Source organism: Microtus pennsylvanicus, chromosome 1, assembly GCF_037038515.1.
Source record: "Microtus pennsylvanicus isolate mMicPen1 chromosome 1, mMicPen1.hap1, whole genome shotgun sequence".
Lineage (NCBI taxonomy): Eukaryota > Metazoa > Chordata > Mammalia > Rodentia > Cricetidae > Microtus > Microtus pennsylvanicus.
The window spans coordinates 29,211,850-29,239,560 of NC_134579.1; the positions used below are offsets into that span (position 1 = coordinate 29,211,850).

Below are 27,711 nucleotides of genomic sequence, written 5' to 3' on the forward strand. Positions count from 1 at the left end.
AAAGGTCAGGAAGACCACAGAGATGCTCTCCCTTATCACCTGACCACGCAACTATTCTCCTGCCCTACTACTAGTAGGGCAATCACTACTAGTAACCCTTTGAATAAGCCAATCCAATAAATTGGAAAACAACTTACAGGTTCCCCCCCTTGTGTCTGTGGCTTTTCACTTTAAAAGGTGGGCTGTAACAGCTATCATTGTCCTTCACATCCCGAACCTGAAGGACCCTGTCATGACAGAATAAAAATCCTCTTGCTTTTGCATCAATTTGTGGTTATGTGAGTGGTGTCTGGAGCAACTCTTCCCTGATGTTTGGACATCTAGTCCAACAGTATGTTCTCCTAGCCCAAAACGTTAAGCTTCTTATATTAAATTAAGCGGCTCTCGAAGGATTGAATTCAACGTAAACTTCTCTAACTTTCAGTGAATTACAATAATTCAAACTAGATAGCAGAGCTACTCAAGAAGGCCATGCTATTCGATGTAGACGTTATTTTGGCTCAAACCTTCCAGACTGGGATTAGACTGTACTTCTCCAACTGAGCCAGAAGATCAAGCAACAGACTGTGGATCAATAAAGCACAGAGCACGGAATGGGGGGCCTGTAATCCTGGCATTCCTGAAGTCTGAGAGAGGAGGTCTGAGTTCGAGGGCAGCAGGCTAAACAGAGAGTTCCCTGCTACACACCACATACTAGGCTACATTATCAAGATCCACTCTCAAAAAGGCAGGGCGTGGGAGTTGCAAAATAGAATGCTGCTCCTAGAATCACAATTTGCCTGTGGTTGCATGGGTGGCAATTTGTGGTCAGCTTATTTGCATGCAAACAGCACTTTAGTATAGAACATCTAGAGGGTACTAGAGATCACGTAGTCCAAGCTTCTCATTTTCAGAAAAAGACTAGCAATTATCTGATTCATCCACGATCATATGACTAGCTAGCAGTAGGGCCTGTTTCCATTTCATCACACATAAAACAAAAAAAATTTATAAGGTAAAGATTTTTTAATTAAATTATAAAAAACAAAATTAAAATATCAAAACTACAAATGAAAGACATGAAACAAATTATTGTTCTATATAACCTATAACCTATACATCCAAATACTGTCAACACTTTCAAAAAAATAACCTTATTTGCTCAAAGTATTCAGTGAATGTCTACTGTGTACTAGGTAGGCCCGTGACAAGATTCTCAGTTCCTGATAGAACACAAGAGGAAGCAAATGCTAAGTCCTAGCAGACTGCCAGGCACGGCAGCAATGTCTGTCAATCCAGTTTCTTCAGCAGCAGGCTGGGTCCAAAGGATCAAAAGCTCAAGGCAGGTGTGGGCAATTTATCAAGAACCTGTTTCAAGATAAAAATATGAAAGGACCATGGATGTAGCTCAATGGAAGATGTCCATGGCTCTGGGCTCACTCCCACAACAACAGGCCAGTTCTAATGGAGTTCTAAGCCACTACTAAAGCATTAACACACTGGACCCAACAGTGTCATCCTGCACATTCAGCTCTCTATAATCCCATGCAGCTTCCCAGCAACTGCTGACAACTAGGCTTCTGACCACATTTTCCAAGAGAATCATTAAAAGTAAGATAGGTCAGCCGGGCGGTGGTGGCGCACGCCTTTAATCCCAGCACTCGGGAGGCAGAGGCAGGCGGATCTCTGTGAGTTCGAGACCAGCCTGGTCTACAGAGCTAGTTCCAGGACAGGCTCCAAAGCCACAGAGAAACCCTATCTCGAAAAAACCAAAAAAAAAAAAAAAAGTAAGATAGGTCAAGACACATTTCAATGTTAACCAGAGACAAATAACTAACAAGCGCTAATGAACAAGTGGCCAGAATCCACAAAGTATAAGGTCATCCTGTCTATACTTCACATGTGGTCCACAGGACATTAAAAGACTGTTAGTCTACATTTCAATAAAGCAATTCAATAGGCTGCAGTAATACTATAGTTACTAGAGAACAGGATAACACACAACCCATGATAAATTCTTACCATTAAGAACAGTTTCTATAAGGAACACGCCTTCAACAGTAAGTTAGACTTAAAAGAAATATATATATATATATGTATATATATATGTACACACACATATATATATGAAGACTATAGATAAGGAACATTAAAGAGTATAACATTTAATATACAGGAATACTAACAGAGAATAACCTAATAGGAAATATGTTTGTTTGTTTCTCTTTCCAATTGTCTAGCTCGATTTTAGCTTGCAAATAAAACACAAGTCAGATATGAGAGCTCATGCTATAACTCCCACACTCAGGAAGCTGAAGCAGGAGAATTACCACAATTTAACCCAATGAGTTACAGATCAGACCAGTCTGGACTACAATGTGACACTCCACACCTCAAACAAACCAATACACACATATAAAGATAAAACACAAATTTTTATTAATAATCTTATAAATTCAAATAAGCAAATCAAAATGCAAAGTGCCTTTCTTCAGTACTGCAGCATTGCTAGCCCAGTGAGACAGTCCATCCCACACCTTAGTGTCTCTCGCTCCCTGTGCTTCTTTCACAGCGCACTGCTGCAGACTCCCCAGCAAACAGAAGCAACCCAGTTTCTCTGCTACCCATCACACTGAGTCCAGATTCCTCCTCTTCTGGATGTGTGGGGAAGCCCATCTTCCTTCAGAGGCTGCACAGAGCCCCAAGTGGGCCACTTGGTTCTGTCTCCCCTTTCAGTACACGCCGTTTCTCTAAGTTCTCTCGCTTGGGCTGCTTCTAAGGAAAAGCACAAGATCATTCTTGCCTGCTACTCTTTCGTTTGCATAGGTATTCCTTTTCTCTGCTTCGGAATTGATTCATCATCTTCTGATTTTGCATCACAAAATTTCTTCATGTTTCTTCTACCTGGTGTTGATTTAACTTCTTAGATTCGTAAATTTACAGTTCCCACCAACTTTGGGAAATCACCAGCTGTTATTTCTTCAGACCCTTCCTTCCCCTTCCTTCCAGTCACACATGGATGTTAGGCCGCCTGAAGCTGCCCCACAACTCACCCATGCAACCTCTTTACACTGGCCTTTTCCCTCTGTGCGTGTCCTTTGGATAATTTTTATCTCTGTCTTGAAGCTAGTCCGTCCGTTCTGGATCATTAAGCTTTTCCAGCTAGCCTTCTGGAGTCATGTTTTTCATGTCTTTAATATGCTCATACTTTACTTCTTGAACATATGGAATATATTTTTCAAGGCTGTTTCAATGTCCCTTACGAACACTAACATCTGTTTCTACAGATTGACTTTTCTTCTCATTATGAAGTGTATTTGCTGCTTCTTTGCATGTAAACTAACTTTCAATGTGAGTATGGGTTGAATGATATGCATGCATCATGTAACACACAAATTTTGTTTTATAGGTATGTGTATATATCAGCCATATAGATAGAGATACACACACACAAACATACATATTTCTTAAACTTCTGAGAACAGTTATTTGAAACTTAAAATTACTAGAAATGATAATTTGGGCAAAAGCAGAGTCTTTGGGGTCTTAAATTTTGTTAGGTAGGCCCAAAGAAGAATTTAGTCTAAAGTTACTTTGCTCCATTAATGAAATAATACCCTCTAGTATTCAATCTGACTTACTTGTCAACATCTGAAAACCATTTTGTTCATTTCATTTAGTTTTCTGTTGCTAATCTCAGATAGGAAGCAAACTCCAGGTCCTACTACTCCAGCACAGTCAGAAGCAAAAGTCTTATTTGTATTTCTGGGCTATTTGTGTTTCAGATTAAGTTAGAATAGAAAGACCCAAGACTGTGTAGTAAAATGTCACCTACTGCAGCTTTACTATTCAGGGGGAGACATAGTGGTATATTATTTGTGTTTTAATAAATAAAGCTTGCCTGAAGATCAGAGGGCAAAGCAGCCACACTAGTCGGCCAAACAGGCCAGGGAGTGGTGGCTCACACCTTTAATCTTAAGTGTTTGAGAGCCACACACCTTTAATCCCAACTCTAAGGAGATGGAGAGAGGAGCAATATGACTGGGCAGAGAGAGGAATATAAAGGGGAGGCGACAGGAACTCACCAGAGTGTGGAGTCTGAGGATTCGTGGATTTGGTAGAGGTAAAAGGTCTCTCTAGTGGTTGGCTGCTTTGCTTTTCTGATCTTCAGGTTGAACCCTAACATCTGTCTCTGGGTTTTTATTATTTGTGCTACAGGGAGAGGCCCTATCTTCTTTATTTGCCCACAGCAAGGTAAAGAAGGAAATGAAAGCAATGGAACTGCTGACTTGCTCCTCCCTTTGGACACTTCCTGCTACTGCTTCACTTTCAGGTCTGGGCTGACTTTTTTTTTAAGATTTATTTATTTATTATGTATACAACATTTTGCTTCCATGTATGCCCCACACCAGAGGAGAGGGCCAGATCTCATTACAGAGGGTTGTGAGCCACCATGTGGTTGCTGGGAATTGAACTCGGGACCTCTGGAAGAGCAGCCAGTGCTCTTAATCACTGAGCCATCTCTCCAGCTCCCTGACTTTTTTTTTTTTTTTTTTTTTTTTTTTTTTTGGTTTTTTGAGACAGGGTTTCTCTGTGGTTTTGGAGCCTGTCCTGGAACTAGCTCTTGTAGACCAGGCTGGTCTCGAACTCACAGAGATCCTCCTGCCTTTGCCTCCCAAGTGCTGGGATTAAAAGGCGTGCACCACCATCGTCCGGCTCCCCCTGACTTTTTTAAAAAGTTGATGCTAAAGCTACTTTTTACTTTCTATTAAATATGTACATTTCAATTTTATATAAAAACATCACAATTTTAACATTAACTTCATCTTATACTTAAAAAGTCAGCTCTGAAGTCACTCCTTCCCTCACTCATGGTTTAAAAAGGGACACTGCAGCTTCTCTAAAGGGCAACCATGCTGACTGGCAGCATTTGGCGATTTAAAAAAAATGCACTGCTTGTCACTGCTGCTTATTACACTTGGCATTCAAAATTTTACAAGCTGACATTCAATTTGGCCCAGGAAACAACTGTATTCTTAATGGCCATATTTTAAAATCTAATCATACTTCTATATACTAACAGAATAATAATTTATAGGCAAAAATATAAATTTATTAATTTTCTCGCTAGAAAACACTACCAACTTCACTTTTAACTGAAAACTTTTCTATGGGTTTGCCTTTCTTTTTTGAGAACGGATATCTAATTTTTTTAAGTTTATTTTTATGTGTTTGAGTGTTGTATCTGCATATATGTCTATGTACTATGTGCATGTCTGGTTCCAGTTGAAAACAGAAGAGGGTACCAGATCCCCTGGAACTGTAGTTAAAGATGGTTATAATCTGTCATGTGGGTGCTGGGAATTGAACCTAGGTCCTCGGGAAAGGAAACCAGTGCCCTTAACCTTGGAGCTCCTGTCTCTCTCCAGCTCCTGCTGTTCCTTTTGTTCCTCATTTCCTACTCAGGAAACTAAGAACCATCACCTCACAACAGCAAAAGCAAATGAAAGGACTTCATTGGAATTTTGGTTATTTGAGACAGGGTTTCTCTGTGTAGCCCTGGCTGTCCTAGAATTCGCTCTGTAGACTAGGCTGGCCTCGAACTAAGAGATCCGCTTGCCTCTGCTCCCGCTTGAGTATAGGGATTAATGGCATGCTGGGTAGATTTAATCTTTTGAAGTCACACTTCCATACCTGGCAAACACGAACAAATCATAAGGCACAAAATTGAAAGGAATAAAGCATGTGACCACCACACTCTTGTACTGTAATAGATACCTCGGGGCACTGCAGTGAACTGGGGAAAAGGCTATTTTAAGTTGGAGAAAACACCAAAGGCTCTAACAGATTTTGGATATCAGATAAACTATTAGCCTGAGGTGGCCAGAGCTTAACATATGACTGCGGAGGATCCATTCCATGACCCGTCTTTGGGAAGTTAGGGTTCTGGCAGTTCCTGTGCTAAATGACAATTCTCCTCAAAAACCAATGTAGAACAGGAATGAGAAGAGCAGCTCTTCCACGGCTTCCAGGGTGTGAAAGCTCTTTGTAACTCAACAGCATGCACATCCCATTAGTAACTGCGGTTATTTATTAAGAAAATAAATTATTTTTTTCTTGTTTGCATTATTTTGCTTAAACAGCAACTAGTTATTAGGATTTAAATGTTTACTGTAATCCCTGCTCTTGGGTCTGAGGCTGGAGGATTGTTGAGTTTGAGGCCAGCCTGAGAAACAAAAGTTTCCAACTAGCTGGGGCTTGAGTAAGATCCCCTTTTAAAAAGTCTTACTGCTTGGGTCTACTAAAGCAGATTTCTCAGATACTATTGTGGTCGACAGGTTTTCTACAATACAATGAGACCCAAAGGCACCATGGAACAATCAGGTTTACAAATCTAGGGCTTCACATTTTGATGGCAGAGTAAACTTGTAGTAAATAAACTACTTTTGCACAATTATTTTTCCTCAAACTGTAGTTCCAGAGAAGCACGACAGTTTACCTTCTGTGAAGGTATCCAGAATGTACTACTGGTTGCAGTATTATGACTCACACTTCTATAATATGAAGAATTAGGTAGAAAGAAAACTCAGAAGCAGATCTTGGAGTAAAACCAGATCCAGAATTAACTGTTCTGGCTTTGCTATCTATTACGTACAAGACTTACGCCTGGAATGACTCAAATCACGCTATCTGAAAGGCTGAAAATGACAGCACCAGAGGGTAAAGAGCATTTACCTTCACCACCATTACGCGAGCGTCATCTCAGAAGGGGCAAAGGCTTGGCTTTTAAGTTACAATTATATCATCTCACCCTATCTTTTGGGTTTTGTTTGCTTGCTTTATTTTTGGTGTTTATGTTTTTACAATGTTGGGCACTGAATTCAAGACTTCACATACACTAAGTGACCTTTTTCTTTTATATTCTATTGAGGATACAGTTGTGAAATGGATTATTTATTTACTGAAGCATGGGATGGACTATAAAATACAAGACTGCAAATTTAAAGCAGGTCTATCTGGCAATTTGTCCTCCTATCAAAGTCTGTTTTGGTGTGTGTGTGTGTGTGTACTGAACCACACAAAAAGCATTGGTCTTCTTTTATTCTTAATGAATTCATTTATGGTTAAAAAAAAGTGTACTTCTGTATGTAACAGACCAAGCACCCTACTTGGTATGTATACTGCTCAAGGCAACAGTCTACTAATACATTGAACCACTGCTCCACAGACAACAAACTTCAGTGTAAATGACATTTTCTGGATTGATAATTTTTAAAAATGGGTATACTTCCAAAAACATATATATTGTTATCTGAAGATAAGAATGTCTCAGTAGAATTTTCAAATTATAAGAGAAAATCAATGAAATAATTTTCTATTTAAAGACCAGCAATTTAAAAAGAATGTTAATAGTTTCCAGAATAAACAATAGCCAGCAGATGCAAACATTTTTAACCAGTGTTCAGATCCCCAAACACTGTCTTGGCCAAGCTTCTCACAAACTAAGCTCCAGAGATCCTTTCGTCTTAATTTTTAAGCAAGCAGAATCACAGGTGTGTGCCATGATACCTAGTGTAATTCTCTAAAATACAGAAAATAAATTTCATAGAAAAACAACAACAGACAGGCAGTGGTGAAACATGTCTTTAATCCCAGCATTGGGGAGGCAGAGGCCACCCTGGTCTACAAAGCAAGTTACAGGACATTCACAACTACACAGAGAAATCCTGTCTTCCAAAACAACAACAACAAAAAAAAAAAAAGGAAAGAAAGAAAGAAAGAAAAAACAAACAACAACAGGTATTCTGTGGTATATGTATATACACACAATGAATGCCATTTGCCACAAAAAGATACTGTCATCTTCACAGGATGGAAGGACCTGGAGAACACAATGTGAAGTGAATAGGCAAGGAAGCGTGACAAACACTAGATGACATGATCTCACCATTTGTGGAATCTAAGAAAAGTCAGTATCACAGAAACATGGACTAGGATAACAGTTACTAATGGCCAAAGAGGATGGGAGTGACGTTGGACAAATCTGTCTGTGGATAGAAAGTCAATTATATAAGAGAAATAAGTTCTGTTGCTCTATTTACACACCAGGGTAATTATAGCCAGTAATAACGTATATTCCAAAATGGCTATGAAGGATTTTGAATGGTTCAAAAAACAATAAATGTTTGAGACCATAAATATGCTTAACTACCTTGATCTGATCATAACGTGCTGTATGTATATAGAGAAATACTACACTGTACCCCATAAAACTATACAAATTATTATATGCCAATCAAAAATTAAATTGGGCAAGAAATGCAGCTCAGTAGTATTGTGCTTGCCTACAACTGTGAATCCTGGGTTCAATCCATCAAGGCAAAACAAAGAAACAAACAAAAAGATACAAAACATACATGTGTGTGGGATGTGGGTATGTGTGTGTATAGCTGTGCTTGCCTGCATATTACATATGAAAGTCAGATGCTGGCAGGTCAGATGTGTCTCTCAGAGGCCAGAGCTCGATGTCTCTACTGGTTGACCAGTCAGTCATCCCTGGGATCTGCCTCTCTCCAGTCAATACCCAGCTCAAATTTTAAGTTGGTGCTAGAACTCAAGTCCTCAGAGTTGCTCAGCAAAACTTTATCCATGGAGTCATCTGCTTAGCCAATATACTGTATTTCCAAACAGACAACTCTGAGTCTGTCAATCTCTAATGTAGGGTAGTCTTTCCCACTAGTGTCAATCATTAACTATGTGCTCCCTGGTTGTGAGTAAAATACTGTGCCAAGCATTATGGAAACCTTAAGAAACATGTATACAGTTCCATGTGATATGAAAACACTGTACTGAAAATGTCATGAAAAACTACCTTTTGATACAGTCTGAGGGCTTCAAGAAAACGATTAGCTTCATAATATACAATCACAGTATTATAATTCTGGAACATAGTTATTTTAGATAAAAATCTATAGGTCAAAAAAAGTGACCTGGTAAATATATCATAGCAAGTTACATGTATGTTTTGCTCAGAAATTATCATTTTGATATGACTATGAGAAAGAAGCCCAGGTACCAGTATTTGTGAAATCTTCCCAGATGATTATTTTGTGCAGCCTAGACACAGAAAGCCATTGACTCAGCACTTAGGAGGACCAGAAGTTCAAGGTCATCTTCGGCTAAGGAGCAAGTTTGAGACTAGCCTATGCTTTGAGAGACCCTGTCAGAAATAGACCTAAAACAACAAACAAACAAACAACCCAACACATCAATGACTGATTAAGTTGGTACAAATCTAAAAGAACATCATAAAGACTGGTAAGTCCTAGTACTTTGGGAGAACACTGAAACCATCTCCCAGAGGAGGTTACCACTGTACAGAAAGAGCGGAGTGAGGCTAAGGAAGACCTTGATGGACAGGCTGAGGATTTTAACCTTAAGAAAACAGGGCCACACTTTGACGTACTATAAAAATGACTTTAGAGGACATTTCTTGTAGACTGATAGGCAGGCTGCCCTGAAATTCAGTGGCTGAGAAGAGGGAAGGTGAAGAGAACACACCCAATCTTATGGACAGTTTCCAGAATGGAGCAGGCATTCAAAATTCTGTAGGTTGTTTTAGAAGCCAAACATGCAGGACAACATCTATCTTGGTATAACTCCAAACCAAATGCCAAATTAAACTTTTTGTGTGACAGGCTGTTGCTATGTACCCCAGGATAGCCTCAAATACAAGCTCTTTCTGCTTCTGCCTCCTGAGTGTTGGGGTTATAGATGTTTAACATAACATTAGCACCTAATTTTATAAGTCAATTATCTAAAAAGAAAAAAGTTTTCACTTAAGGATTAATATTTTATTATTGCACAGTAGTGAGCGAAAGGTAGCAATGTCCTATAAGACTAAAGAGTTTTGCATGTTTTCACCATAATGGCAAATGTCCAACCCATTTCAACATTCTATAATATATAAATGTGTTGAAACATCATGTGTTGTAGCCACATGTGTAGTTTCTGTTTTTTATATATCAATTAAAAAGTCAAATAAAATATATTTATGTGCTGCTATAGAGTTTATAGAAAACATAACACACACCCAAGAGAGTATGTATCCATTTATGTTAGCTTTACAGAGAAAAGCAGTATTCAAACGTCCTCTTAGATTACTTACACAGCTTAAATCCAATGAAGAGAAACACAATTAGAAACAACTGAGCTACGGATATAGCTCGGTGTTAGAGTGCTTGCTTAATATGCAGTACTTAGTTTCAATTACCAGCAGTGAAAATAAGTATATACTGTTAAGATAATATCTTAATACTATTCCACCTCATAATTAATGCCCCAAATGAAAGTTTTAAAGCCTTTTAAAATCAGTATTTGACATAAAAGATAACTACTAGAGGTTTTAGAACTATAATTATTCTTAGGTTTTTCGAACGTATAGCAATAACTTAAAACTACAGGTAAATTCATAATTTATTCATACTGAATTCCCACCGCAATTATGAGTAACCACAATTTAAAAATATACTAGAATTTAAACATTAATAAATCAGGTAATGTCAACCAAAACACAAGCAGTTGAAAGACATTATATTACCAAGCAAAGCCCTCCAATCTGATGTTTTATTTCAGCATTCATTACTGTAAGTACATCTATAGTATGAAAATGTAGGCTATGTGGATTAACATAAAAGCATGTCATTTTTATTTTATTAAAACATAAAAACCAATTTAGAGTAATAAAGTTTATGCTAAATATTACTTAACCTTTTTCTTGGATGTATCTAGCCTCATGCCTCTTTCTTCAAACCATGATACTGTATGTATAAAAAATATACACTAAATATTTATATACTGTTATATACTGATCTTTGCTTAAGAGTTGTTCATTATGTCACTATTATTCTCCCCACCAGGATACATTTTACTGTATTAGTCAGGCTCACCTATAAATACATGGGTCAGAATATTATATGCTGTACTTACTGAGTCTACAGAAAGAGCAGTAGTTGAAAGATTTATGGCTTATGTTAGTAAATATGTTTTTCAAACATTATTATGTGTATACACAGTAATATCACACACACACACACACATATATATATATGAGTATGCATGAGAGTATGCTTGGAGGTCAGAGGCTGACATCAGGTGTCTTCCTTTATATTTATTAATTAAATGCACATATATACACACATACAGAGTATTCATGGAGGCCAGAGGTTGTTATCAAATACCTTCCTTTATTTTATATTTATTATATATTAAATATACACACACATACACACACGTATATGTAATGAGAGTTCACATGGCAGTCAGAGGTTGATATCAGATGTTTCCCATTATTGCTCTCCATATTATTTCTTGAGACAGGGTCTCAGGGACCTTCCTGCCTCTGCTTCCCCTGATCTAGGGTTATAGGCATGTAGTACCATGCCAGGCTTTCATGAGGATGCTAGGATCACACTCAAGTCCTCATGCTTACAACTAAGCACGCCCCCAGTCCAAACGGTAATTTTAATTTATAGATATATGACCTATAAACAATCTGAGAAAAATCTATCAAAGAGGGCTTGGGATGTAGCTCAGATGGCAGAGTGTTTGCCTGAGTTCAGCCCGCAGCACTCATAAGCCTAGCACAGTTGTGCACACTGTATTCCCAGCACTCAGGACATGGAAGCAGGGGATCTGCAATTCAACAGCTTTGGCTATATCATGAAGGATCAGGCTAAAACGGATTGCTTTAAAAAAAAATCCTAAGAACAAATAATTATCATTAGAAAATCTGTCTTAAAAAGTCATACTTAAGACAACCCCAAACCAGGGCTACCTGCCCCAGTTTTCTATTAAGAATGAAGTATGGGGCACCCTGAGGTATCTCAGCAGGAAAAAAGCATTGGCCACCAAGCCTAACACCTGAGTTCTGTCACTGGAACACAAACAGTAGGAGGAGAGAAACTACTCCCACAGCTGACCTCTGACCCACATGTGCCCCCACTTACACACAAATATTAAATGTAAAAAAAAAGCATAATGTTAATTAGAATTTCTATTTTCATTCACCTGTCACATATTAACCCAATCTTTATTTTGTGTGTATGTGATTGTGTGTGCTACAGTAAGTAGTTCTTTTCTTTAAAAATCAAAATCATTTTTAAATAATATGAAAACAATCGCATATCTCACATGAAACTTTTAGAAACTGTTTGCAGTTTTTACTGAAAATACAAACACTTAGGCTGGAGAAGTCGATCAATCATGTGCCTGATCTGAAACTAACCCACCATCACACATGGCACTTGGCAAGGGATCAGCAGGAGAGCACTTGCCTAGGTAACTGAAGTCCTGCATCTGACCCACCAACATCACACATGTGCACTTGGCAAGGGATCAGCAGGAGAGCACTTGCCTAGGTAACTGAAGTCCTGCATCTGACCCACCAACATCACACATGCGCACGAGGCACACCAAAATATAAAAAAATATAAAATAAAAACAACAAAAATAAATAAGGGTTCAATATAAGATAATACAGAAACCTATAACAGATAATATTATTGCAAAATTCTGGGCATTACAGATGTCAAGCCAGCTGTCCTACTGGGTTCATGTGATAAGACATAACAGGAACAGAAGTTCACAGAAAGATACTCTTCTAGAAGTAGAACCCAAGAAAAACAAAATCCCACGGGCAAAATCTGCACCTCCTGAACCACCTCCCCCAAACAAAAACCTAAGTCTGAGTTTACAGGAAACAAGGTTTCATTCAAATTAAGTCAAAGAATACGTCCATCAGATAAAATTCCATAAGAAGGCTTCCAAGAATTTTTTTTATGAACTATTGAACTTCAGAGCTACAAACTAGAGATCATAATCAGTTAGGCTAAAACACGTGACTTACAGAGCACAGCCACAGCCCCAGACTCGAACATGAGACATTCTTCCTTATGCCGAGTTTCCACTATGAGGCTGAACGGTGGGGGATCCAATTTGTGGTAGATTCGAAATCCTTTGCTGAACGCCATTCTCCTCTCTTCAGAGGGAGCCCTGTGAAAACCAAGCCAAGTCAAGCCAGGAGGCTGCAAGACACCCAGGGGTCCCTCCTTGCCAAGTTTGATGGAGGCGGGGGTGGAGAAAAAGAGAAATCTGGGGTGAACCATTTATTCCAAAAGATAAGGCGTCACCAAATTTCTACCAAAAGGCACAAGGAAACGCTTCCAAGTCTCAAGGCACAGCAAGGAAAGGCAGGGTTTTAGCACTGCGGGTACTGAATTGGATAAGGTGAATTTCCCATGTTTACCCACAGGAAAATCTGGAGTGTATTTTCGGTTGTTTATCAGCTTCCTGCTTCACGATCTGTCACTCCTGGAAGGGAACTCAAGGGGGAACTTCGGGTTGATCCTTAGGCGGAAAAGGCCAGGAGATGGGAGGGAAGGTCAACCGGGCTGCCTCAAAGCCCCTGAGGGGGCCGGAGGAGGGTAGGGATTGTAGCATCGCGGACTCCCCAGGGCGGTGGCGAAGGGCAGGGAAAGCCACACAGGTGACCGTCGCCTTCCGCCCAGTCACGCAGGTCACGGTGACGAATGGATCCCACCGCGGCTCAAGGGGTACCGGGGTAGCCGGGGAAACGGAGGCACCGGACAGTCCAGTGCCTCCATTATGCGCCTCAAGAGATGCCCCGGAGCCTGTGCTGACCGGGTTCTTTCCCGCCCGCGGGGTGACAGCCGCTGTCACCGTAGCCACCCGCTGCCCCGCGGTCCCCTCACCACCCGCAGCGGGACGCCCCACAGCCGCCTCTCACCGCTCGCGTCCCGGCTGCGATCACAGCCGCTGCTCAGGAAGCGTCCACCCGCCCGGCCGGCTGCCGCTGGATCTGGACGCGGCCGCTCCCCGCCCCCCGCCGGCCGCCTCACCTCTTCCTCCGGCTCCTCCTCCTCCTTCTCCCGCAGCCGCCGCCGCTACAGCCGCCGGTGGCGTCACTTCCGCTCCAGCAGGCCCAGCTCTTCCGCATTGCACCGATGCCTGGGGCGGAAGGTCCGCCCCTGAGGGTGAAGGGGCGGAGCCGTTGCCGGTGAGCCTCTCGGGTCCCGCAGTCCCTGTGACCTGAGTCCCTGAGTCCGTGACGCCTTGGTCAACGCAAGAGCGGAGGGGTCGTACGTCCAGGGAAACCGGCAGAGGGTCCGGCCTCCTCGCGTGGAGTCCTGCGAGCTTGCCGGCCCTCCCCGCGGACAGCAGGGAGGGGCTGCGGGGGCCCGCGTCGGGAATCGGGACCACCCTCTGCCGCCTCCGCGGGCCCGACCGGCCGGGGAGGGCTGGGCACGGTCTGCCAGCCGCGCGGGCGGGCTGGCGCCCCGAGAGCTGTCCATGGTGTCAGGCCCTGGAGACCGCTCCTGACTGTGGAAGAGAGCGAGGGAGTCAGCAGCCACCTCAAGGCTGCAAAACAAAACATGGCTGTCACTTAGTGATGTGCCGATATGCAGACCGTGGAATCTTATAATTAAGAGGTTCACACTGTTCCATACCGTTTCTTTTTCTCAACCCATCATGCTTATGATTTGTGTTCGGCAGAATTATTTTATTCTGCTTCTATTTCATAGACAAGAATAGAGGAAAGATGTAGTTAATAGGGCTTTAGGAAAGAATTGACAACCCGAGGAACCCAGCATTCATGTTTCTGCTTGCCTTTGCTTTTTTCTAGCCTCTTCCCCTTTTTGCTGTTTTCCCCCTAAAACCACAATATGATGCGTTGCACAAAATTAGTTCCTCTAACAGGCTCTATCATGTGACTCAACATTTCTCCATCTTATCGAAGACAAATTCAACCCTGGTTTCACATACTAAAAACACAAGCCACTCTACTCAAGGAGAAACACACTTGGATTTAATTCTGAGTTCTTTTCACTTAGTAGTCCCCTTAGAAAAACTTTTGCTTTTTGTTGTGGTTACAGTAACCACAAGCGTTCAGTGATAATTGAAATGCTGCAGTGGACTGTGTTAGTCATTTTCCTTTCGAGACGTGTCCATTTCAGTTGGGGACAATCCTTTAAAGAAATGGAAGGGGTGAGAACATGACGCCTGAATATGACGTAACTACCTATGGAGCGCTACCTTTGCTGAGACCAAGAGTCAAAGTCGAGGCCGGTGTGCCACCATGCCTGGTTCATGTGGTGACAAGGACTCAACCCAGTACTTCATGCATACCAGGCAGGCATTCTACAGAGGGCATCCCCAGCCCTAGGAATGTACCATTTTATGACACCGGAAATCATAGTTAAGTGGAGCTATAATCAATCTCTTCACTCAAGAATCTGAGACTATACCATAAACCCTGGTTCTTTCTAATGGAAGCTTTCTGACTGTTCTTGGTTTATTTTTTAACTAAGGAAGTGGAGATTCGAACTTCTAGGTTGCAATTTCTTTCTTCAAATAAAACTAGAGGAAACAGGATCCATTTCTAGTCTTAAGTCAAAGCTTACCCAAGTCCTGTCAAAATAAATTTTTAATCATAACTAAGTCCAGGACTTGAAAAACATACCAGTGACTTTTAAGGTCCTTATTGTCCTCTTCCTATTTATTACTTTGTTACAGCATTTCCAATTAGCTGTACATTTGAGTCAACTGTTGTCCTTACAAGAGGCTAACTTAAAATACTTCAGTGGTATAGACTTGGTCTGAAGGATTGCAGAGATGCCACTGCCTTCTTGGCTTAGAAAGTGAATAGTGAGTGAGGCTTGTGACAAACCATCTCAAAATATTCACACCCTGATACTTGAAGCCAGCAAATAGGAGATAGACTTGGCAAAAGTCTTGAGGTGGTTTCTGATGTCCAATAGATTACCACGTATATGCAGGAAACCTATATGAAATGGCAAGTACCCTTACAAAGGAGACAGAAGGGGAGTCAGATACTCATGACATATCTATATGAAAAGGCAAGTACAAAGGAGACAGAAGGGGAGTCAGATACTCATGACTTGAAGACAAACGGCAAACTGGATAATTCTGACAAGCCAAGAGTAAGAACCTTGACAGGACACAAGAGTCCTGGTGACACTTATTTCCAATTTTGGGCCTTCAGCATTCAAAAATAATTATTTTAAGATACTCAACTAGTATGTGACAATGACACAGCAACTGAGAATTCCTATTTAGTGTTCATTACTCGCTAAGCTGTTGAAACATAAAGATCAAGTTTTAAACACAGTTCTGTGCTACATTCCAGAGTCTTGGGATAGTGTTTAAGGCTGTAACTAAAAGCTAGGATAGGAAGTCTCAGTGTTCATCCTAAGAGTTATTAAAAACATACAGAAATGATTTATGTGAGAGGCTTGGAAACATAGTTAAGGATCAATAACCTATTTGTGTTTGTTTTAATCCACTGACATTGAGAATGAATTTTTTAGAGTTTAATTCCATTTAGGAGCCCATAAAGCATAAAAAAAATTCCCTCAGAATGACCACGTGGAGTTAGGACATGCTCCTACAAGCAAACTGACGGAGGAAGGAGGGCACAACACTGTCCTGTAGAATTATCTGGCTTTAAGAGTAGGCACTAGACTGAATGGTCTCACTATATGAATCATTTGGAATACTCTAAACTTAAGTCACCAGCAAAATACAACAAAGGATGTATTTAAAAATTAATTTAATGCTTGGCTAAAGCTTAATTACACATATAATTATCAAACAATAGTCCTTAATTTCCAAAAAGTTCCTCTTTTGAAAACCACAGAATCAGAAAGCATTAAAACAAGTTTCTCTGAGTATTTACAATGTGGTATAAACATTACAGAAGCCCACCAATAGTAAATTGCTTGGATGTGTCTAATCAGCAAGGCATATTCTTTATTGCATATATAACTCACATATGTGGGATTTAAAATATGATAGACTATATCTGTATCTGTAAGCTGGATAGGGAGTAAACTCATGAATGAGAAAGGACAGTCAGCCTAAACCATGCACTTAGCTTGTGGGCTTATTGTCAGAAACTAAACTGAGGTCCCTCCCACCCCAAACTCTTGCATATCTCACCTAGAGCTCATATTAAACTCACAATGGCCTCTAAGGCCAATTCACAGAAATTCACACTCACTCAGCGACGTCCGTAACTCAGCTCTCATTTTAAGGCAGTACAGCTACAAGTGATAATGATGCTAGCTAAAGTGGGGTGAAGGGTCATCACCTGCCAGCCCTTCTGTTGAAGCAGTGCAGTAGTTCCCTAAGACGACCACTACTGGGTAAGGTTCTGTTGTTAAAAAGCTTCCTCTGTAGAAAAACACCAAACACCATATTTCCAGCATGAAAACCCATGGCAGTATAAATATATACATATATGTATGCATAATTACACAATTTACATTGCACACACGTCATTTATAGAGGACACTTAAATGAAGTTAATTTAATGATACAAAATACTCCCATAAACAAAATATGACAGGCAGTAAGGAAAACACTTAAAGACTCCTAGAAATAATCTGAATTCCTTTCATTCTGAAGAACTCACATTTAAGGACACAGTAGTAATATAATGTTTTTGTATTTAAACAAGAATCAGTATTTTACAGTTTAAGAAACTTTACATATATACAAAATTTACACACTGGGAATGGGCAAAGCAAACACTTTTCAGTCTCATTGATCTATTTTCCTTCAATCAGAGACTTAAGTTCTTTCACATTGTGGTCACTTGCAACAGACACAGCATGATCCAAAGCCCGAACACTTGCAAGAAGTTTTACTATCTGTTTTATGTTTTCTCTAAAAGAGAAGAAAAAATTTAAAAATTACATTATATTGAGATAAAAATCTGTTCTTTATTTTACATCTACCTTAAACAATCTGCAAAACAACCTTTCCAAGTATACATTTTAAAATATTAAGACTAAGACAAGCAAGCTACAGCATGTTTTAAAACAAGACAGCTCACTATAAAGATGCTTCCCACCAAACCTAATGCAGAGTCCACCTCCAATCTACACTGTGGAAGGAAAGAGCCAAAGAGCCAAATCCTAGAAGCTGGCCTCTGCCCTCCGTGCATGCTTCACGGCAGTGTGTATACCACTCTCAAATACAGAAAAATTTTTAAAAAAAATCTGTTATTAATCCAAATAAAACTTACTGACAGGCGTGGTGGCGCACACTTTTAATCCCAGCACTCAGGTGGCAGAGGCGGGCCGGTCTCTGTGAGTTTAAGGCCAGCCTGGTCTACAAGAGCTAGTTTCAGGACAGGCTCCAAAGCTACAGAGAAATCCTGTCTCGAAAAACAAAAACAAACAAAAAAACCGAAAAAGCAAAACAAAACAAAACAAAAAAACAAAACAAACCCTTACGTTTAAGTAACTGGCCCAGAGACATGAAATGCATTCTAAACAGAAATAATTTTGTTTTGATAAATGATTTTCATCAATATCTAGGAAGAAAAGCAGTTATAATCACAAGCCCCTTTGGAGATCCGTCCATCTCTCTGCTTCCCAACCAGAGTCCCAGCTCTTGTGGAATACAGCTTAAACATAAAATCATTTCTCCTCATCATCAGCCGATGAAAAGCCAAACTTCAACTCCTTTAAAATTCAGTTGATAAAGCCTGCTTCCCTTATGAGAAACTCAGATATTAACATCCAATTCTTGAAAGGATGCTCAAGTGCACGTCTCCAAGCTTCCCCGCCCCCCAGAGTTACTCCCTCCAGGACACAGAGAAAACAGAACACATGTCTAACGAGACCCAGTTGTACCAACGCTTACAAAGTGCTCAGGCTAGCCCTGAGCTCACTCTGAAGCCTCCTAATAAGCTGAGGTTCACACCTGTGTCCTAGAAATTTTTCATGAAAATTAGACATAAGCTATTCCCAAGACAATCATGAAATGCTCTTTAGTCCATAATAGGGACCAAGAGAGCATCAAGGCTCTAAATACTCAATTTTAGCACAGTCCACATCTCAGTGGCCATTCGCTCTTTCCGGGCTTTATGTCCACAGAACGAGACCTCAATGGCTAAGGATCACTACATCCTAAAACTCTCAGTCTATTCACTTCTTCACAGAAGACAAAAATCCAAGTTTATCTACTGCCTCAGGCATGACTCTGACTCTTACTGTTAAGTTTTCTCTAAAAGATTCCAAATTTAATGTACTGAAGAAAAAAAAAGGAAAAAAATTGTACAAACCAGAAGTTGTGTATTTTGGTAGGTTTGTAATAGTACATGTAAAATTTAAGAGAATATGATCAGAGTATATCCTATATATACATATATAATGTAATGAAATTGTTTAAACAGTAAATTAAGAAACAAGTTAAAATGACTACTCTTGATTATTTAATATTAAATGTGACTATAAAAGAAATTTGATTCATTTCATTAATTGAAAAAAATAAATTACCTTGCATTTCTTTTTTCCACATCAGAGCACCCAATACTATTCCTGTAAATTGTATCTGCTAAATGTACAAGATATCGGCAAAAATTTTCTAACTGAGAAATGGTTCTTTCTCCTTTCAGATTCACAAACCACTGCTTAGGGAAACAGTTGATTACCTATGTAGAAGATGCAAATAAAATAGTTAAAACAGAATGAAAATGTCCAAAACACAAACTTAAATAATGGTTGATCCTTACTACTACATAAGGCAGCTCTTTAAAAATCTGACCTCTTACATTAACTAAACCAACATCTGATTTTTAACAATGCTTCAGACACTCAAAACAAGATAGTTTGCCAACTATTTAAACAGACATAAAATTGATAACTGGTTGCCTATATTTTTTCAGTTATCAATGTGACTTTAAACAAACTATGTTTCCCATGTAAAAACACATGTATAGATATGGTACTATAGTCTCTTCCTTCAGGAAAACTTCAGTAAGTAGTATCCATGTTGGTTGTAGGAACCCAGTTACCCAAAGTAAGATTAAAACTATCTACACCAGAGATACGGTACACAGCAGAGCCTTAACCCAGTGAACAAGGAATTGTGACATTCTGGCCTTAGTGCTAAGGCTTAAAAAATATGGGACTGATTTTTTCAAGAAAACCATCTACTCTGGGCAGCTGTTATCCAAACAGACTAGCCATTATAAGAACCAAGGGTTACTAAAGATATGACTTATCCCAGGGATACAGCAGATATAAAGTGAGCCAAAACATCTCATTCCAGAAAGAAAGCACTCTCTTAAAAAGAGGGGACCTATTCATCACAAAGAATCTCTGCTACACCATCGACACTGGGCGCTCACTGGGACATCCCACTGCTGCCCTGTGTCATGGAGATCCTGTAGCCCTGGTCTGCAGGACCGACACGCCCCCTCCCCATGTAAACATGTGTGGATAAAGGGGTTTACTGAGTGACTCACTGTGTCACACTGCAGCTTCCATGATGAGATTTTCCCCTTCTTCCCCTCCTTTTAACTATTAAATTTTATTTTGTTTTATTGGGGGGGGAGATGGGTGGGATCAGGAAGCATGATGTGAAAGATACAAAGAATAAATAAAAAGAAAGTTTAACAAAACAAAAGAGTGGGGACATGTTGCACGGTTGCAGAAGTCTACTTCTAAGAGATAACCACATTCAGGGAATAGGGAACAACCTCTGCCAGAGATGCAGAACCTGAATCTAATGGAGAGCTTAGACAAACTACACCAAAAGCACACTACAAATGACTGGCCTTCAGAGATGTCAAGGTCGTAAAGGTCAAAGAGAATGAAGCAGTCTTCCTGACTGCTGGGTATTTCTTCTTCCAGTGAAGCTGTCTTACTTAATTGAAAGGCACACTGAAAATAGGTCACTAAGATTGGCCAACAGTAAAATGTCCACATGAGGAGTAACATTCAGCTTTACAGGAAACATACACAAGTATTTGCAAGTATTGAGGCTACCTGTCAGTATTGGGATTTAGTAAGAGGTTAAAAAAATTACTGCTACTAATAAATTTATATTGATTTAGTGATTAACTGTTAATGGTTATTACAAATATATTATTTTAAAACCATCAAATTGTGTAACCTATGACTGTAAGTAGAAAGAAAACCCAATATTTAAGTGAGAGCAAAAAAAGCAGTTATTCTAAACTGCTCAAAGCCATCAACCATGAAGAAAATTACTTCTAAAATAAAAATTTAATTGTTATCTACAAAACACTCACAAAACCACAAATATAGATAGATATACTTTTAATGTATCATCTCTTGGCCTCTTGGTTAAGATCAATTATTTTTTGGGGGTTAAAAAAATATGTAACATATTTGGGACTACCTGGGTAGTTTAAATGCTAACTTTTACAAAAATCTTATTCTTCAAACAAAGAAAAGTGAATTCGCTTTGAAGTACATGCTTTAAATATACAATATGTGTTATCCAACTTACATTTTGGGCTTTTTTGATGCTGTCATCTCCATATTCTGAATTCTGAAAAGCCATGAGAATGTATCTATTTAACAAGCCATCTATTGACAACTCCTGAAGAGTTTTGTTTGAGAAAATGCCATACCACTGAAGGAAATTTCCCAATAGCTATTAAAAAAAGAAGAAATTGAGAGGTAACATCAAGCAATTATTATAAAGTACAAAGTAAATTACTTACATAGTAAAATACCAGATGAAGTAAGATGGATGGATGCCTTGACAAAGTATTAATAAACACTTCTGAAGTACCTAAATATTTCCTACAGTAAAAGAATTCTTGAATTTCAAATTTTAGCTAAAACATGAACGTCAGTGTGTAGCTACTGGATGCCATACTGGTCACCACACAGAGAGAACATTTCCTGTCAGTGTAGAAAGTACTCTCGGGCAACGCTGTTGCCCAGACCAACCAGTACCCAGGCCCTTAGCAGGACCTCATCTCGGACTCTAGCTCGGCACTGCTGACAAATCTCCCGGTCTGCATAGACGCACTCTCTGGACATTTATGTCTAAAATGAAGGACACTGTCATGACATGGAGGCCTCAGCCCATGTATCATAAGGTCTAGTTTCCCACTATGTCTCAGTCTGGTAAACGGTGGCATTATGTTCCAACCATTCAGGCCAGAAGCACACATTGCTCATTCTTGGCCTCTTCGTCAAGTAATTTGACTCCACCTCCATCCAACCTGTCTGCCTCTCTAACTGCACAAATCTAAGCTATCACCCCCTTTCTGCGCCCCACCTTCAGTGCACCTCTGCACCTTCCTCCAGTGGTCACAGCAAGCATACTAGTTACCTTTGCTCAAGCAGAGCTCCATAACAGAAACAAACCTACAGAAAGGACCCAAGTACTTCCATTCAATTTTCTTAAGGAAAAAACAAACAAAAAACCAGTCCTGTTTAAGAGAAAACTCATTACAAACAATGGAGGCTTGAGGGTATTCAGAATTAATTCTCTTGCAGTACCCTATTTGGACGGACTATTCAGACAGGCTGGCATGGATGAGATTCGCATCTTGTCTTACCAATGGAATGGCACTGCAGTTCAGACTGTGCCTCCCTGACAGTGATGGTATCTACTTGACATTCTGAGGTTTCAATATAAAGGATGTGGCATAATAAACAAATAGTAAAGAGTTCTAATTTTCATTATCACCATCCTCAACCTACTTCAACACATAAGATCTATACAGCAAGTCATCTTAAAGGTGGCCGTGTGTTTGTCCTTTCCATACTAGAAACCACCATCACACACACTCACCCAACTCACACAGCCTGGAACAAAGGGATCTAATCCAGGCCTTCCATCTAAATACAATTTTACGTGTATGGATGTTCTTCCTGCATGCACGTTTGCACATCTGTGCCGTGCCCAAGGAGAACCGAGGAGGGTGTTCTATCCCCTTGAACCACTGTGAGTGCCTGGGTCCTTTGTGCTCTTAACCACTGAGCCGTCTCTGCAGCCCCTAAACTAAAAATGGAAATGGATGACACAGCTATGAAAACCCAAACTGAAACCTCAGGTTCAGAAGTTCATAGTTAAGTGTGACTTCTACAACAAGCCTAACAGTAGAAGGAAACAAATCAGAACTTGTGTAGCTGAGGATGTGCTCAGCTGGCACACACCTGGTCCAGGCCCAGTGCACAGCACCATCACAAGTGGTGCAGTCTCAACTCCAGCACTAAGGTGAGAGGACAGGAGTTCAAGGTCGTCATTAGCTACACACCTGAAATAGGCCTGGGCTACAGGAGACCCCAATTCAGCAACAACAAAAACCCACCACAACTTCCAAATTTGTAATACTTGAATGAAAAGTTAAATGACAAAGCAGAGACAAAAGTTTAAAATCATAACCCTATGTTCCTTTCAGAACACAGAACTCTAAGTTCAATAAGGAAACAGTCAACTGAAAACATGAGTAAAATACCTAAGAACACACCGAAGGCTCAACACCACTAAGCAATGTAGAAAATGCAGAGGAAGGAGTGAACAGAACCTCTGCACGTGCTGTTGGTGTGAAACAAACAGCCTCTCCTGCTTTTTTCTCTCTATCGCTCATTACTCCAACTGGAAACCATCGCAATTCCTCCTCACTAGGAAACGAACTAAACAGAAACAAGAGCTCAACTCTTATACCTGGCACCTTACAGAATCCCACCCAGCAGTAAAAAGCAGCAAACTACTGATAACAGAATGCCAGTGAATCTCAAACACTCAAGGAGAGCCAAACTCAGTCCCTACCTTAGACTTCCACTGATAATACATTCTTGCAAAGAAAACCACAGAACACAAACAGGAAGGGGAAGTTTATGAAGATGTCTTTCATCGTGTTAGTGATGACAACTATATATTATGAAAACTCAGAAAACTGTACTGAAAGCCAAATGTGTGCTTTAGCCCAAGGGAAAACGGAGAGACAGAATTTGATGGCTTCTTATGACCTCCAGGATACACGACTCTACTGCTCCCTCATCCCACCGTCCAGTACTTGTTTCAATCCTAATCAAAGCCCACTCTCTTAACTTGGACTCTACTTAATCCTCTTATACTATAATCTCAGGGTCGCTTCCTGGAGAGAGACAGGATCGACTACCACAATGCTAGAGTTGCCCATCTGAGCTCCCTTGGGGACCCTCATCTATCTATCTATACCACCACAGCTGGTATAATCTGTCTGCTATCCACCTGCCGAGTGTACAGCACACTAGAAAGGCGTTTGTCTTGGCCAGTGCTGTCCCCGGAAGCCCAAGAGGGAGCTGGTGTTCTGGCTGCTGAACATGTCACTCTGTGTTCAGTGCTGAAGCTTAGTTAAGCAGCCTGTGGGACAGCCTGGGCCTCACTTTCAAATTTTCCTGTGAAAACATTAAACTGAAATAAACTTTTAGGATAATATTTGGTTATAAGATAAAGGTGTGTGTGTGTAATACCACACCAATATAAGCCTACAGAGTTAATAAACAAAAAGTCTTTCAAAATATGCTACATAAAGTCCAAAAAATTACAAATTTTAGATGGTCTATGAATATATACATACCTTGACAGAAGACCAAAATTGTCGTTGAAAAAATAAGTAAGGCCCAGAATTTTTATTTTCTAAGACACTAAAAGAGAAATAAAACACAATCAAATACTGTATAAGTAAATGCTGTTTCATTCCTATCAACAAGAATGTCTACAAATAAACAAGATCAGAACCCAGAAGTGTGCAGCTCGGGTGAGGATCAGGACAGAGTGTTTCTTTAGCATTCATCCCAGAAGAAACACATAGGAGTATAAAGAGGGAGAAAGAAAGGGACAGGAATAGACAGAGAAAGGAGAGAGGGACAGGATAAAAGAGGAGGGATAGAGAGGAGAGAGGTTCAGGGGTAGTGAGAGAGGAGGATAGAGAGGGAAAAGGAGATGACTAGAGAGGAGAGGGTAGAGAGAGATGGGAGAGGATAGGAAAAAAATCAGAGAGGACAGAGGTAGATTTTAAAAAAAGAGAGGAAGAGTCTAAGCAGAACCCAAACCACAAAACTGAATTTTGAGATACTAAGAAAGAACAAAGAGCATTATTTGCTTTATTCTGTTCAGAAGATCAATCCCTCCAGTCTTTACTACACAAGTAAAGTTTGTATTTCAAGCTACATTTACTTTTCTAGAAGCTTACACTCTAAAAGGAAACATGGAATGTTATGCTTAATGTTCGCATGAATTACTTACTTTTTGGGATATAAGGGCATAAATACATCATCATCTAAAGTTCTTCTCATCCTCAATAAAAGTGCTTTAAGGTATACCTATAGAGTTAAAAGAATTATATTTGAATTATGTTAAATAATTTTAATACTTACAACACTACCAGATAACCTCTCAACAATTACTAATCAATAAAGCTATTTACAAATTTTTAAACTCAAATCTATATAAAGATTTAAAATCAGCATAGATCGTTTTCAAAATGAGGTTAGTCAAAATTCAACAAGGATGAAAGTCTTTTCCAGCCAGCTCAGTGAGAGAAATTTTACATTTGGGGGTTAACTGTAAGAGTATCTGGCCATTTTATTTATACGATTTAAGCTTCAATCATCAATCATGGACTAATCTAGTGGTTTTACTTGCAGTTTTTACAGGGATGCCTGACCAGTGGAACTGGAAGTAGGCTGTGCTGGTGATAGACTAACTGGATCTTTCTTCATAGAGATTTGTACAACTGAAAACCAGCAGCTTAATTGTATACATTCCAGGCTTTAACAGCTCGGATTACCCAACTGGGAGAATCCAGATTCCTGCTTGATTCCGAATAACCATTCATTCTCTTAAACTCTGGTCCATTTCAAAAGAAGAAGAAAAAAACTTCCCAAGCATAGGAAGTAAAGTACCTGTGTGTTTTTATTTTCTGCATTGACTACAGAAGGATAGCCATTTATTAATTTTAGTGTGATTCCAACCATTCTTGAAGTCTGTGTTGTAGAAAAAGGATCCCACATGTTCTCAGCTATCACTGTTGGAAGGGAGACAAGATGTTAAACCTGCAGCCTACTTTATTGTCAGACAGTCCTTTGGTCATAAATGCATTCATTTACTTTTGTGTTCTCTTGTATCCCGGACAACCAAAATTTCTAATTAAACTCCAACTTTATTTTTAATTTTGTTAAAAAATTTTAAAACAGCTCTACCAGCAAACCTCTTGACAGTTAAACAGATTTCTGTAACAGCGATTTCTCACTTTTCAAGAAAATGAACAAAACAAATGTGTATGACTCCCTCAAAATATTCACTTCGGCATCAAGCAATCTTGAGTCTCTGGAACCAACCTACTGCAACTATTGCTCTCACAGTGGTCTTCAAACCCCAGTCTAAGAATTTTCTATCTTTAAAAATCCCTGGGCCAGTCAGTTAACTGGTACCTAACACTGATTGTGTAACATCTATGATGGAAGGGTCACGGAACAAAAGAACTTGAAGCATGTCTGAGAAACCCAGTACAACGAGGTCCCTCCTGACACCTACCTGTCAGCTTGGGAAGAATCACCTTCTCCACAATGGTGGGCAACAGAGCAACATCAACATCATCCTTCTCTTGTTCTCGTTCTTCACAGCCATAGAACAGCAGAGACTCAAACCACAGCATATATTCAAAGTCACAGCATTTTGCCTAAACATATTAAAAAAGTTTTTTCAAACATTTAAAACAATGTCTACTTCTACTTTCAGCCACGTTAGAGTTACCCTTCAGCTGTAACAAGCAAGTAAAACATAAAAAAAATATTCAAAATACCATTTCCAGATTAGGAGAAGGGCACAGGACCATGATCAGGAAAGAAAAGACGCAGAGGGAGCAAACTGCTAGTTCAGGACAGAACATGCAGCAGGGCTGGTCCTACATGGGACACAGCAGTTCTGAGATGTTGGGACAGCAAAAGGTGTTCAAGAAGTCCAAGAAAGCTAAAAGCCGTGGCTACAGGAAGAAGCTAAATAAAAAATCCTTCCGATCCACACAGCCTTAAGCCTCTGCACCCTACTGAAACCACATTCACGGGATCAAATTCCACTAGATCGGGTACTTTCCAGGAACTAAGCAAGCAGTTTCTGGAACTCACATTCCTTTAGGTTGTTAAGAGGCTTCATTGAAAGGCCCCTTTCCTTATTTTGAAGTCACCGTGTCAGTAACTTAGAAAGACCAATCATAACCTCGTCGCCCTCAGGGCAGGACCTCAGGCTCTCCCGACTCCTTCTTCACACCTAGCAATGCACTTCACCCTTTGCACTTTTCATGACCACCGCTCAAGTCCTCATTTTACAACTCTCCTATGGCACTTTCCCAACAGGGTCCACGCTCTCCTAGGATACAAAGACTAACTTCTCTCTCTTCATGCTCATAACCCAGTGTTAATTTTCGCTAAGAATAAAATTTTATATAAACTGACATCACAAAAAAAGTTTTTGGAAGAGTAATTAAAAAGACTTTATTTAAAAACAGATTAACCTCAGATACAGTCTATCTTAACTGATTACAGAGTATGCTCTATTTCCCTCTCTAGCTTTTTAGGCAAAAGTAACCCAAATCCTAGGTTACATTGCTTTTCAAGAGTGTTAGAAACCACCCACCTCAAGAGGAGTCCAGGTGAGGAGCTGCAGTCTGATGAGAGGGTTGAAAAGTTTTGGCAAACAGAGACCAATGTAAGCATCCTTATAGGATGTGTAGTATTTTGAACGCCATGCTTCAAACTGTGCTTTAATGCAGTCAATTGAATAGAAACTCTCAAGGACATCTTCAAAAACTTTGCTGGATTCTTTCAAGATGCGATCTAGAATAATAATAATAATAAAGTCTGAAAG

General features: G+C 39.9%; 2 protein-coding genes across 37 annotated transcripts in view; both read right to left on the minus strand.

Moving 5' to 3' along the window:
- The window catches only part of Synj1 (synaptojanin 1), an 81,392-nt gene extending 67,381 nt beyond the window's left edge, over window positions 1-14,011 (minus strand). For 25 of the 36 annotated variants that reach the window (XM_075959658.1, XM_075959844.1, XM_075959835.1 and 22 more), the window contains exons 1-2: window positions 13,899-14,011; window positions 12,887-13,032 (exon numbers count right to left, since the gene is read on the minus strand). In XM_075959658.1, coding sequence (XP_075815773.1) covers window positions 12,887-13,032; window positions 13,899-13,996 — 244 coding nt within the window. In that variant the 5' untranslated portion in view covers window positions 13,997-14,011. Of the gene's footprint in view, window positions 1-12,886; window positions 13,033-13,786 lie in introns of all 36 variants that reach the window. The other 11 variants (XM_075959861.1, XM_075959825.1, XM_075959665.1 and 8 more) reach the window with 1 other exon arrangement.
- Window positions 14,012-16,613: 2,602 nt separating this feature from the next.
- Window positions 16,614-27,711, minus strand: part of Paxbp1 (PAX3 and PAX7 binding protein 1) — a 30,165-nt gene continuing 19,067 nt past the window's right edge. The window contains exons 11-18 of the mRNA XM_075959892.1: window positions 27,481-27,680; window positions 26,383-26,527; window positions 25,752-25,873; window positions 25,093-25,169; window positions 24,425-24,491; window positions 21,349-21,495; window positions 19,368-19,522; window positions 16,614-17,748 (exon numbers count right to left, since the gene is read on the minus strand). Coding sequence (XP_075816007.1) covers window positions 17,631-17,748; window positions 19,368-19,522; window positions 21,349-21,495; window positions 24,425-24,491; window positions 25,093-25,169; window positions 25,752-25,873; window positions 26,383-26,527; window positions 27,481-27,680 — 1,031 coding nt within the window. The 3' untranslated portion in view covers window positions 16,614-17,630. The remainder of the gene's footprint in view (window positions 17,749-19,367; window positions 19,523-21,348; window positions 21,496-24,424; window positions 24,492-25,092; window positions 25,170-25,751; window positions 25,874-26,382; window positions 26,528-27,480; window positions 27,681-27,711) is intronic.